We start from the raw sequence: 12,683 nt of genomic DNA on the forward strand, positions 1-12,683 counted from the left end.
CTCCCTGAATATCACTGATAGAAACCCCTAAGCACAGAACTTAGAGTAGCCCCTGAACATGACCAGGTATGATTCCCAATACCCCCCACTCATCTGCAAGGTCCCTCATTACTTTCATGTGTTAGCCATACTTCATGACTCTTTATTTGTGCATAGGATTAACTCTTCCCCTCCCTGCCCCCAACACTTTATTAAATAATATTATTTTAGGGCTTGAAAATAAGTTGTTTTAATTTATTCTGATATTGACTTAAATTCCAGGGGTCTCAAACTCAATTTACCTGGGGGCCGCAGGAGGCAAAGTTGGGGTGATCCTTGAGTGCAAAGTCAGTGGTAAGCCTTGAACATTGGGGGGTGTGACCCAAACAACTAAAACAAAACAAAACAAAAAAAGATTCCTCTAGGGCAGGGCCACAAATGTTGTATGGAGGGCCGAAAACAGCCCGCGGGCCGAGAGTTTGAGACTCCTGATAAACTATAGAGAAGTTATAGAGTAACAACTGGTTAGATTTAATTCTAAATATCTAGATCCTCTCTTAGGTTTTGTGACTTTTCCCTCTATCATCATCAGAATCTATAATTTTTCTTGCTTTTTCTTTTGGGGGGTGAGATGAGCTACCCTTCACAGTGCTCAGGATTTACTGCTGACTTTGTGCTCAGGAATCACTCCTGACACATGCAGTGCCAGGGATTGAATTCAGACCTGCAAAGTATAAGTCAAGTTTTTTACCTGCTATACTCCCTTAAACCCTTATTTATCAGAATTTGCTTTCATTTGGATAATACCTGAATGGTACTTAAAATACCCTGAGTATTTTTAAATAGTTTAGCCAAAATGTAGCTTACCAGGAATGATCTTTTTAATAGTTGACAGTTATTTACTAAATTTTGTTTTTTAATATGAATAACTACGATGAGTAGATGCAAACCTAGCGTTAGAACTTACACTCAAGCAGAGTTACTCCTTTTTTTTTTTTTTTTTTTTTTTTTGGTTTTTGGTTTTTGGTCACACCCGGCGGTGCTCAGGGGTTATTCCTGGCTGTCTGCTCAGAAATAGCTCCTGGCAGGCACGGGGGACCCATATGGGACACCGGGATTCGAACCGACCACCTTTGGTCCTGGGTCGGCTGCTTACAAGGCAAACGCCGCTGTGCTATCTCTCAGGGCCCCAGAGTTACAAATAGCCCCCGGCAGGCACGGGGGACCATATGGGACACCGGGATTCAAACCAACCACCTTTGGTCCTGGATCGGCTGCTTGCAAGGCAAACGCCGCTGTGCTATCTCTCCGGGCCCCAGAGTTACTTCTAAGAATTATCCCCTAAAGTATTCTGATAAAGTATAACTAAGTGGTAAACATTTGAAAATTATGGAGCTCAAAAGAAAACAATTCTTCTGTGATTGATTAGAAAAATAATTTTACATTGAGTGATATAAAGTGTTATCTATAAAGTGATCTATTATACAGTGCTGTGTATACATTAAATTTTCTACAAGGAGGAATGTGAAATTTAAAAAGATAATCTCTTGACATTTTTATTCACTGTACTATCTATACATAGATGTTTATTGTCAATGGAAAACAACAGAAATTAATCAGTACCATATTAAATCTGTGCTATATCAAAGTAGTCTTGATTTATTCATTTTTCTTTTTTATAAATTACTGTCTTATATGAAGGAAAAAAATTTTCTTAGAAAACAAACTTTTGGGGAGGGATAAAAAAAAGAAAACAAACTTTGGATCAATCATTAATCTCAAGCTCTTGATCTAAATGCAGCAGTTTGTAATATAATTTTAATGTCAGATAAAAAATAATTTATTAGTTTCTTAAGACCTAATTGAAACATTTGCATAGGTTAGCAACCTGAAATCTCATAGATTTAGTGATTAATGCATAATAAGAATTGAAAAGATTATGAAGGTTCAGTATGGTCTTGAACCAATACAGATCAAAGAAAATGTGTAAGACAAAAAGGTGCTTAGAAAATGTTACCCTGTGAAGTGCCACTTGTCTTTAATTGGAATTTAACATAAATCTCGATCACAGAATTATCACAATAACAGCAGCTGAACATACATGCAGACTATAGCAGCTAACCCAAGTGTATATTCTTTTTGCCTGTCTCAAGTGCTCTCCAATTTCTCAAGTAGTCTTTTTTTTTTTTTTCAGTCTCCTCTCCTCCTCTTTCTCTTTCCACAAATCCTTCCTCTTTCACCCCCAAACCCTCACTTACACCTTCATCCTTTTCTCTCTCAGGGAACTGTTGTCTTTATTTGATTAATGATGACCTTTAATTCATTTGCATCATTTATAAGCAAATGTATTTTGTATTCAGGTTTCCTAAAACACAATTTTTAGGAAAAAATCAATTTTGTTTTTGCTTTGTGTACATTTTAAGTTTTCCCTTTCCCAAAGGATTATGACTTAAATTTTGGTATTAAATAAAACCATCTATAAAGATAATATAACTTTTAACCTTTATTTGTGAAACCAATACTTTAGCTGTTGTATAAAATGGTATTTCTTCCATATATCTAACAGTAAATTTTGCCTGTGAATACGCCATTGCTAAGCATGGTATTTATTTGAAAAGCTAATTTGTTTTCACTTAAATTGTTGTTCAGTTATTGTGTTTTAACACAAGGTTAAAACCCTGGGAATTTAGTTTTCCCTTTGGAATAGTCAAACATTGTCCTAATATGCTTTATGTTGTACCCTCTCAGTCAAATTCTGTCTGCCTTAACTAGTTTATTCTATGACACGCTGCTTAACAGATGTCATTCTGGAGAGAACAATGAAGCCAAATACTTGTGCAGTGGCCGACATTACTCTAACTTTGATCACTTTTGTTCGGCACATCAGTCTGGCATTGTGCTTTATACCAACATACCACTATAGCCAGAACATGCGTTTTAGGCTTAGAATACCAGAGGAATGTTATTCAGTTTAGTGCAGTTACAGATGAGTTAATGAAAGAAGAAAAATACTGTTTATTTCATAATACCATATTGTGTTTTGGAATTAAAATGGAATTTTAAGAATCTCACTCCAAAGTTTTGTTTATATACTCAACTCGTTGTATTTGTGTATACCCTCCAAAGCTGGGGCAGCCTTGCCACCTTTATAACAAATGTTAATATTTGACTTGTTTCCCTTTCTCCAATCTGATGAAGCTTGTTCTGCATAAACAACATTGTTTTTAAAAATAACTTTGAGAAATTTTTTTTCTTGAGATTTAAACAGCATATCCTACTCTTCTGTTTTTACTCTTTTTATTAATATATACTTTGGATTTATGAAACACCTTTTTGCTTAAGAACATTAATGTTTAAGTATGACAAAATTGTATTAACTAGTAGAAGCAATCAATTTTGCCCAATTCCATGTAATTAAATTTTTGGATTGATAATTGTTGAAAAGTTTCAGACTTAGTATGACTGATCATAAACAAAATACTGCATGGTAGACTGGCCATTGCTAAGAACCTTTGAAGAAAAGCTGTTTGTTTGAATAGAGTGGAGATCAAGTCATGCCCTCAAGCTCCTCAGTTCTCATTTACTAAGTCTTTTTTTCACAGGTGTACATTAGAGATAAAAATAGATTGAGTTCCGAGTTTAGTTTTGTTTTTCTCTTTCCCTGGCGAATATATATTTCTCTTTCACTAGAAAGGTATTTTAGATGTGTTTATGTAAAATAAGCAGTAATTTGATACAAAATTCTGTAATTGGACAACACGATACTTTAGACTCCTGCATTTTAAAAACATGAATGAATTCTGCTCGTTTTTCCTATTAAAGTCTTCTTAAAGAATATGCTATGTACTTTTCAATACCAGCTTAATTTGTTACAGTAAGGTATTCCACAACTAATCTGAAGAATTAGTTTAGATATATGATGTATCTACTCTTATAACTTGGCTTTTTATTTTATTAACTATTTGAAATGTTTTTATGTTCAGGAAAAAATGTTTGAAAAAACTTGGAAATAATATTTAATGTTTTTAAACATTTATTTAATTTAGTTTAATCTTTTTACCCTTTGTTCTAATAATTTACTTGTCTCATTAAGGCAGAAAATATATTGTATATTAAAAATATAATTTACATTTAAAAAAGTTTATCTTTAGCAATAAAATAGAAAGTATTATTACTCTATTTTCCTTTAAGGAGATGCCCAAATGGTACATTACTGGATAGCTATCAGTTAAAAAATGATTTCTTGAGTTTTTAATTTCAGGGCCATGTAAAAGAAATTATTTCTGTTGCTTTATTATTTTTTTTGAAACTTATGTCAGACATTAGAGAAAATTTTAGGTTTCTTCTTGTATTGCAAAAGTAACACCCTTCTCTTGCCCGCATAAAAACATGAAACAAAATCTTTAGCTGAACTCATTGTACATCTTGAGTTTTAAAATTAAATCAAGAGGCTGGTGACCCAAGGGAGATAGCTCAACATGTCATTTCTAAGTTTGAGCCCCAACATCACATGACACCCCCTTAACACTTCTGGGTATAGCCCTGGAAGCCTTTAGAGTACCACTGGGTGTGGGCCTAGAGGCCCCCAAGCACCTCCAGGTAGTCCAGGTAATCCAGTAACCACAGGGCTCAAGCAGCCTTGGAACCTAGAATTGAACAGCCAGGCCTGGTCAGCCAAGTTCAGGTGGTCCCCAGAGATTTGTGATCACTGCTCAGGAATTCCCTCTGAAATAGATTATATAACGGTATAATTAATAGTCTGGTAGGTAAATTATAGCTGAAGTTTCTTGACACATTTGCTGCCATCCAGGAATATGAAATAATCAGAAAATAGGGGGCACTTCTGAACTATTACATCTAGCCTTTTGAGATTTGCTTTTAAATTTATTTTGCATTTTTTAAGTAAACTTAAAAATTTATTCTTTTCTTCTAGTTGGAGATTTTTGTTTTTTAAATGTGCTTCTGTCTTTGTTTTTATAGGTAAAGAGAAATGTGTATGACCTTACCAGTATCCCTGTTCGCCATCAGTTATGGGAAGGCTGGCCAACTTCTGCCACAGATGACTCAGTAAGTGACAATTGACCATAAATGTGACCACTTTTGTGTCTTCCTCTCTTAATGCCATTTTCAGTCTAATTTTGATAATTAGGTATTTCAGTGAAAATTTTTATGAGTCACATTATGTGAAAATAGGAAGAGTAGTTGTCAAATTTGAATTCAATTCCAGGACAGATACAAATTGAATATTTGTTTTGTCTTTTAGTGATGTTATAATAGCAATGTTAGGAATTTGATGCTTCTTAATTTGATGTCGACCATGTTCCCTTCTTTTCTTTCTCCTTTTCTAAATTTTTATTTATTTATTTATTTATAGATGCAAATAGTTCTTAATGAAATAAATCTGGACAGATGTGAGGGAAGAAAAATAGATAGATGTTTAAGAAGAACCTTGGACTTCTCCAAAGGAGAAAAGCCAAAAGTTGTCTAATTTTTAAAAATAAGTAGGGCTAAAAATACGGACTTTGTAAATATAGTAATAAATATGTCAATTAATATTATGGCTAAGAATTAGATAACTTTTTAGTGAATACTGCATTTATAACTGGATATAGTTATAGCCTATCTCAGCACCATGCTCATGCCTTTATATAGAGAATCTCTTTGGGAGATAACAATGCCTTTAAGTCATCAGTTTATGTATTTGATCCTTGAATTGAATGATTCTGTTATCTAAACACAAACCTTTGGAAAATGCTTTGTGGGTTACAAAACTTAAAGAAAGGCCTACAGACAGTACAATGAATACAGCACTTGCCTTATGTGCAACTGATTCAGATTTGGCCTCAAACACTACTATGGTTATAGGTCACTAGGAGTGAACCCTGAGCACAGCCAGGTGTGGCCACCAAATAAATAGTGATGAGAAAATAAAATAACTCTTTTTATTTGAGCCCTTCCAGAAAAACAATACTGTTTATGTTTAGGCACTTATACTTATTTTTAAACAAATAATTTTGACATTAACATTATGGCATGGCATTAGAGTTCATGATTAGAGTTAATGAGGATAGGGATATAGAAAAATTTGACAGAAAAATGTTCATTTAATGGCCAGAGATAGTACAGCAGGTGGGGTGCTTGCTTTGCACACAGCCTCCCTGGGCTTGATCCTGGCACCACCAAGGCCTTTTGAGCACTGCCCAGTGTGACCCAGAAACAAAAAATAAATAAATACTTTATTTTTATAAATGAGGGAATAATGTTCATAAGAGATAGTCTTTTGTTTACTTGTGGGATTAAGAAGAAATTGGAAATTGTATTAGCATTGTTTAGTAATCTTCCATGAGATAATGACATTATTAGTAGAAAACAGTTAACCGGATATTTGGGCATATCATTTAAATTCTTTGAACTTCTCATTAATTTATAGTATTATGAAGATTGATGTTAATATATTTATACCTAACTCACATTAGACACTTAAAATAGTATTATAATTATTAGTGGAGAATTATAATTCTCAGAAAAATATGACATTCTTTCATTGACTTTAAGAATATGAAATGTTATTTAGCATTTGTTTCAGATTAACCTCTGGTGTTGGGAGAGTAAATAGTTTTATTGATAAATCTAAGGTAGTTGTCTTTGTTGAAGTTGGATGATACATCTATTATTATACCATTCTCTTCATTTTTATATATAACTGAAATGTTCCTTAATTAAAAAATATAAAACAAAAATAATTGTATGGATAATTGTCTATAAAATTCATTACTACAGAAAAATATTGAACGCAGTTAAAATGCATAATATCCAAAACTGTAATGCTACCTGTGTTGTATCTATGTCACAGGAAACACAAGAGGGAATCTCCATTAAGAAGCTTGATTCTTTTTTGCCTCATTATTCTATTTGCACCTTTTCCCAGAACCTGTGAAGAGATGCCTGCCCACATCTCCCCAGAGTAAATGTTACCACATTGGCAGGATATTGCCTTGAGCTGCCTGATTTGATACAACAAAGATGTTAGGGCCAGGCTGCTGTTAACTGGTGCCATAGCTGATCTACTAGCTCCATTGCTGAGTTTTGGCATACATTACTCATAAAATGTAGTCTTCTAAGGAGATTCTAGGCAAACAAATGCCACGAAACTTTATTTTATTAGGATTACAAAACCTCAAAGTTGATGCATGTAATATATTTTGTGGCAGGTGATAATGTTTTTATACTTATTTAAATCATTCAAGTAGAGGCATCTGCTACAAAAAAATCTTCCTCACAGCTTAGGGCATGAATTGGGTACAGCTGAGAAATGTCAGCTGTGTAAACAACCTGAAATGTGTTACCAACAAAAATATAATTAATTTCTTTCCAAGACAGTGTGCCATACTTAATACTTAGCATGGTTTAACTTTCAGAAAAAGCACCTGAACATTTTCTTACCACTGCCAGAGTAAAGGATTGGTTCTAAAGGTCGTTAAAAGTGAAGTTCGTTTGCACTTTTTTGCTCAGTTGCAGAAATTCATCTTGCTCCGAATATATAGTAACTTGAGATGTTAGTGGCTTCCATAGATTTATGGAAGCATATCACTTAAACGACTTGGGATGATAGAAGTATTAGAAATTAAATGATGAAAATGGCTCATGCTTGTAAATTTACTAACAATCATTGAACACTTAAAATAAATAAATAGTGACATCTAAATTATAGCTCAATAAAGCTGTTTTATTTTATAAAAGGAAGTTAACAAATAGCTATATAAAATCCTTTTTTATTTATTTATTTCATTTTGTGAAAAAATACTTTGCAATGGCATAGATATTTTCATCACTATACATCTCATTAACCTTTGATTTAGAAACAGAACTAAGAAGTAGACTTCCTATAATTAGATTCTTTTATAATCTTGAGTATCTTACGAATTTTCTAGACTATAGTCTTTTGACATTTCAACACTGTACAGTGAAGTCAACAATCATTTAAAACATTGTTGCCCCATCTCCCTTTAGAGCTAAAATATTTCCTTTGCTTGTAGTTGTGCTATAATGGGGATATGGGATACTGTATGAATTGTCAATAACTCTTTCAGTTCTCTTTGCACTCTTTCACCAGGGAAATAGGTATCTAAAGCTCCACCAGTAGGGGAATGTTTTCATGCTGTGACAGTTCAGCTGTGAGAACAAGGAGTTGCAAGTAGGCGAAATCTCATTTTACACTTTAACAAGGACGCCCTTGGTTTCCAGATAGTAGAAATAATTTTAACACTGTGAATTATGTCTAGACACCTTATTATAATGCAGACAATTTAAATAGATGTCAGTTTTCAATCCCATATTATAATAAAGATTATACAAAATAGTTTTTAAAGAAATCTATTTTCAGTGCCATTATTTAATGGTGTACCTTTTTTTCCCCCTTTGAGATTGCTAATGGTCTTATGTAGCCCTATCAATAGCAGTGGAATACTAATGCAAAATTGGAGGTATCATAAGTAATTATACACCCTGAGGTCATTAGACATATGTTGGGATTCAGTTTCTTATTATTTTACATTTAAAATAAGTTAATATATAATCAGAACTTTATATAATAACTATATGAGGTAAAGTAAAAACCATACAGAATGGGAGAGATTCTACAGTGGATAGGTGTTTTCATTGCATGCAGTCAACCCTGATTTGGAATCCTAGCACTTTCTGTGGTTCCCCGAGCCTACCAGGAATGATCCCTGTGCACAGAGCCAAGAGTAAGCCTTGAGCACCAATGTCCAAAAATATTGAGCAAAACGCAAAAACTATGCATACCTTTCTTTTATAAAATAAAAAGAATTGGGGCCAGAGAATTAGTACAGCAGGTAAGGTACTTGCTTTGCACACAACTGACCTGGGCTTGATCTTTGGCATCCTATATAGTCCCTAGAGCATTGCCAGGGGTGATCCCTGATTACAAAGCTAGGAATATCACCATTTGTGCCCATCAACCTCAATTTTTTTTTTAAGCTGGAGAGATAGTACGAACTCAGGGACTTCGAGTGGTTCCCTGAGACCACCAGACATGTTCCTGTATACAGAGTCTTGAGTAAATCCTGCGTATTGTTGGATGTTGCCTAAAAGCCAGCCATTTCTCTGTCAAAATAATAAGACTTTTTTGTTTTGTTTTGTTTTTGCTTGTTTTTCTTCTAAAAATATGGAACGCTCTACGAATTTACGTGTCATCCTTGCGCAGGGGCCATGCTAATCTTCTCTGTATCATTCCAATTTTTAGTTTATGTGCTGCCGAAGCGAGCACTGTTTTGTTTTTGTTTTTGGGTCACACCTGGCAGTGCTCAGGGGTTTATTCCTGGCTCTGTGCTCAGAAGTCGCTCCTGGCAGGCATGGGGAACATATGGGATGCCGGGATTCACCGTCCTTCTGCATGCAAGGCAAACACCATATCTCCATGCTATCTCTCCATTCCAAATAATAAGACTTTTAAAGTGAATAATTTTATTATCTTTTAATCTCTTGATGGTAGTTGTTTTCTCATATAACTGAGGTATTTTATTTGTCAGGTGTCAAAGTCTATACATTCCTCTAACATTGGGTCTCTACTCTACTTTCTAGTACGGGGTCCTCAAACTTTTTAAACAGGGGGCCAGTTCACAAAAAACTATGAACAAATTCCTATGCACACTGTACATATCTTATTTTTAAGTAAAAAAAAAACAAAAAGGAAACAATTGCGGTATTTAAAATGAAGAACAAATAAAGTTAAATCAACTAATTTATTAGTATTTCAATGGAAACTATGGGCTTGTTTTTGGCTGGCATAGTTTGAGGACCCCTGCCCAAGACTGAAAGAAGTCCAGAGACCAAAGGAGGGGAATCAGAGTGCGGTGGTGTATATCCCACATATGCTCACTGTGGACCTGGGATGAATCGGCTACTAAGCAGGACAGGCAGGGCGGCAAAAACACTTTGTGCACTGGATAAATGTCCTTCGTGGGTTGCATGTGTCCCCTGTTTTAGTGGTTCACATGAAAACCCCTGTTTTAGTATCTGCTTCAACTACTGACTCACAATTACCACATACTTACCACGTAGTCATTACCTGGTAAGTAAACTTTTAAGTCATCACTATTGCTGCAAGATTAATATTTCTAAAGTCCAGGATGAATAATATTTAGCCTTTGCTTACCTTCATGCTTGATGATTGATGATTGATGCATCTTTATTTATTTTTTGTTGTTGTTGTTTTCGGGGCCATAATGGACTTACTATCTTTCTGGCCTCATAATAAACGGTTTTCTTCCTCTCCTCTCCTCTCCTCTCCTCTCCTCTCCTCTCCTCTCCTCTCCTCTCCTCTCCTCTCCTCTCCTCTCCTCTCCTCTCCTCTCCTCTCCTCTCCTCTCCTCTCCCTCTCCTCTCCTCTCCTCTCCCCTTCCCCTCCCCTCCCCTCCCCTCCCCTCCCCTCCCCTCCCCTTCCCCTCCCCTCCCCTCCCCTCCCCTCCCCTCCCCTCCCCTCCCCTCTCCTCTCCTCTCCTCTCCTCTCCCCTCCTCTCCCCCTCCCCCCCCCTCCCTCTCCCCTCCTCTCCCCTCTGTCCCCTCCTCTCCTCCCTTCCTCTCCCCTCCTCTCCCTCCCTCCCCTCCCCTCCCCCTCCCCCTCCCCTCCCCTCCTCTCCCCCTTTCTCCCCTCCCCCTTTCTCCCCTCCCCCCCTTTTCTCCCCTCCCGTTTTCTCCCCTCCTCTCTCCTCCCCTCCCTTTCCCTCTCCTCTTCTCTCTTCCCTTCCCCTTCTCTCTTCTCCTCTCCTCTTCTCTCTTCTCCTCTCCTCTCCTCTCTTCCACGCCCAGTGACGCTCAGGGGTTACTCCTGGCTATGTCCTTAGAAATCACTTCTGGCTTGGGGGACCATATGGGACAATGAGGAATCGAACCCAATATGTTATTTATGAACGAACTTGAATTTTCTTTATACAATAAGGATGTTATTAATGCTCTTACAAGTTTAATGGGAATATAAAGGATTGACACATATATTGAATCTGTGAAGTTGTTATTTGTTGTTGTTGTTGTTTTTGGGTCACACCCAGTGGTGCTCAGGTTACTCCTGGCTCTGCGCTCAGTAATAGCTCCTGGTAGGCTCTGGGGACCATATGGGATGCCGGGATTGGAACCAACATCTGTCCTGGATCGACTTCATGGAAGCAAACACCCTACTGCTGTGCTCTTTCTGGCCCTCAAGTTGTTAGATCTTTTTCTTTTTCTTTCTTTCTTTCTTTCTTTCTTTCTTTCTTTCTTTCTTTCTTTCTTTCTTTCTTTCTTTCTTTCTTTCTTTCTTTCTTTCTTTCTTTCTTTCTTCCTTCCTTCCTTCCTTCCTTCCTTCCTTCCTTCCTTCCTTCCTTCCTTCCTTCCTTCCCTTCCTTCCTTCCTTCCTTCCTTCCTTCCTTCCTCCCTCCCTCCCCTCCCTCCCTCCCTCCCTCCCTCCCCTCCCTCCCTCCCTCCCCTCCCTCTCTCCCTCCCTCTCTCCCTCCCTCCCTCCCCTCCCTTCTTTTTCTTTTCTTTTCTTTCTTTTCTTTCTTCTTTCTTTTTTTTGTGGTTTTTGGGTCACACCCGGCAGTGCTCAGGGGTTATTCCTGGCTCCAGGCTCAGAAATTGCTCCTGGCAGGCACGGGGGACCATATGGGACGCCAAAATTCGAACCGATGACCTCCTGCATGAAAGGCAAACGCCTTACCTCCATGCTATCTCTCCGGTCCCAAGTTGTTAGATCTTAAGGGCAAAATGACCATTAGTCATTTCAGATGGTTTTAACTAGTATGTAAAGGAGGGTTTGACAGTTATGACTATTGGTCCACATTCTACCCCATCTTTTTTGCTTTTTGTAAATAATATTTGATTTTAACAGTGTCACACTTTTTATGTATGTACAACTTTTACACTATACTTAATGTTTAGCAACACAGTATGATCCACAAAGCTTATGATAACAACTTTCCAGGCCTATACAGAAAAAAGTTAGCCAACCTGTGGTGCAGTATCTGGCATTTAGTAGGCATTCAACAAACATTGGCTTCTTTCCCCTTGTGGAAGCACCTTTGTTGTACTGCATACACATGCTGAATCAGAACCATTCTTTGAGTAGCTCCAGGGTCATCTTATGGTATTTAAATTACTTTGTTAGCCTTCCTAGGTGAAACAAATTTCAGGTAATCTTTGGACATTTTCACTGGCTTTTTCTTTATTTGGCAAGGTCATAGCTAATGTTGCTTCTGATAGTGGTAGACTCAGTAGCTTCAGAGGGTGCATTGCCCTTGTCAACATATAGAGTCTTTTACAAATAACACAGACAAAGACTAAACATGAGGAAAGAACAGCTTTGAGAGCAGAAAGTAGTACAAGTTTAAGTTTAAAAGGAAGGAAAAGTTGTGAAGTTGCATGTACCCTGAATAGAAGGAATAAGAGATTCATTAGAGTGTGTAAAAGCAATCAAGAAACATAACTACTTAGTAAGTATAAAGGAAAAAATATAGGAGAAAAATTTACCAGTGGTAAGTTTTTTTGTTGTTGATTAGCCATACCTGGCTACATTCAGGACCAACTTCTGACTTTGTTCAGGATCTCTCCTGGCATAACTTGGGGAAACCTCATGTAGTACTGGAGATCAAATCTGGGTCAGATGCATGCAAGGCAAGCTCCTAACCTGCTTTATTATCTTTCTGAACATA

General features: G+C 36.7%; 1 protein-coding gene and 1 non-coding gene across 2 annotated transcripts in view; one reads left to right on the forward strand and one right to left on the reverse strand.

Annotated features, from left to right (window-relative positions):
- The window catches only part of FAF1 (Fas associated factor 1), a 402,771-nt gene that overhangs the window by 205,809 nt on the left and 184,279 nt on the right, over nt 1–12,683 (forward strand). The window contains exon 8 of the mRNA XM_049774743.1: nt 4,960–5,046. Coding sequence (XP_049630700.1) covers nt 4,960–5,046 — 87 coding nt within the window. The remainder of the gene's footprint in view (nt 1–4,959; nt 5,047–12,683) is intronic.
- On the reverse strand, nt 9,161–9,268 carry LOC126013046 (U6 spliceosomal RNA). Its single transcript, XR_007497382.1, has one exon. It is a non-coding gene; the product is annotated as a U6 spliceosomal RNA (small nuclear RNA).

Source organism: Suncus etruscus, chromosome 6 (assembly GCF_024139225.1).
Source record: "Suncus etruscus isolate mSunEtr1 chromosome 6, mSunEtr1.pri.cur, whole genome shotgun sequence".
NCBI classification, from domain to species: domain Eukaryota; kingdom Metazoa; phylum Chordata; class Mammalia; order Eulipotyphla; family Soricidae; genus Suncus; species Suncus etruscus.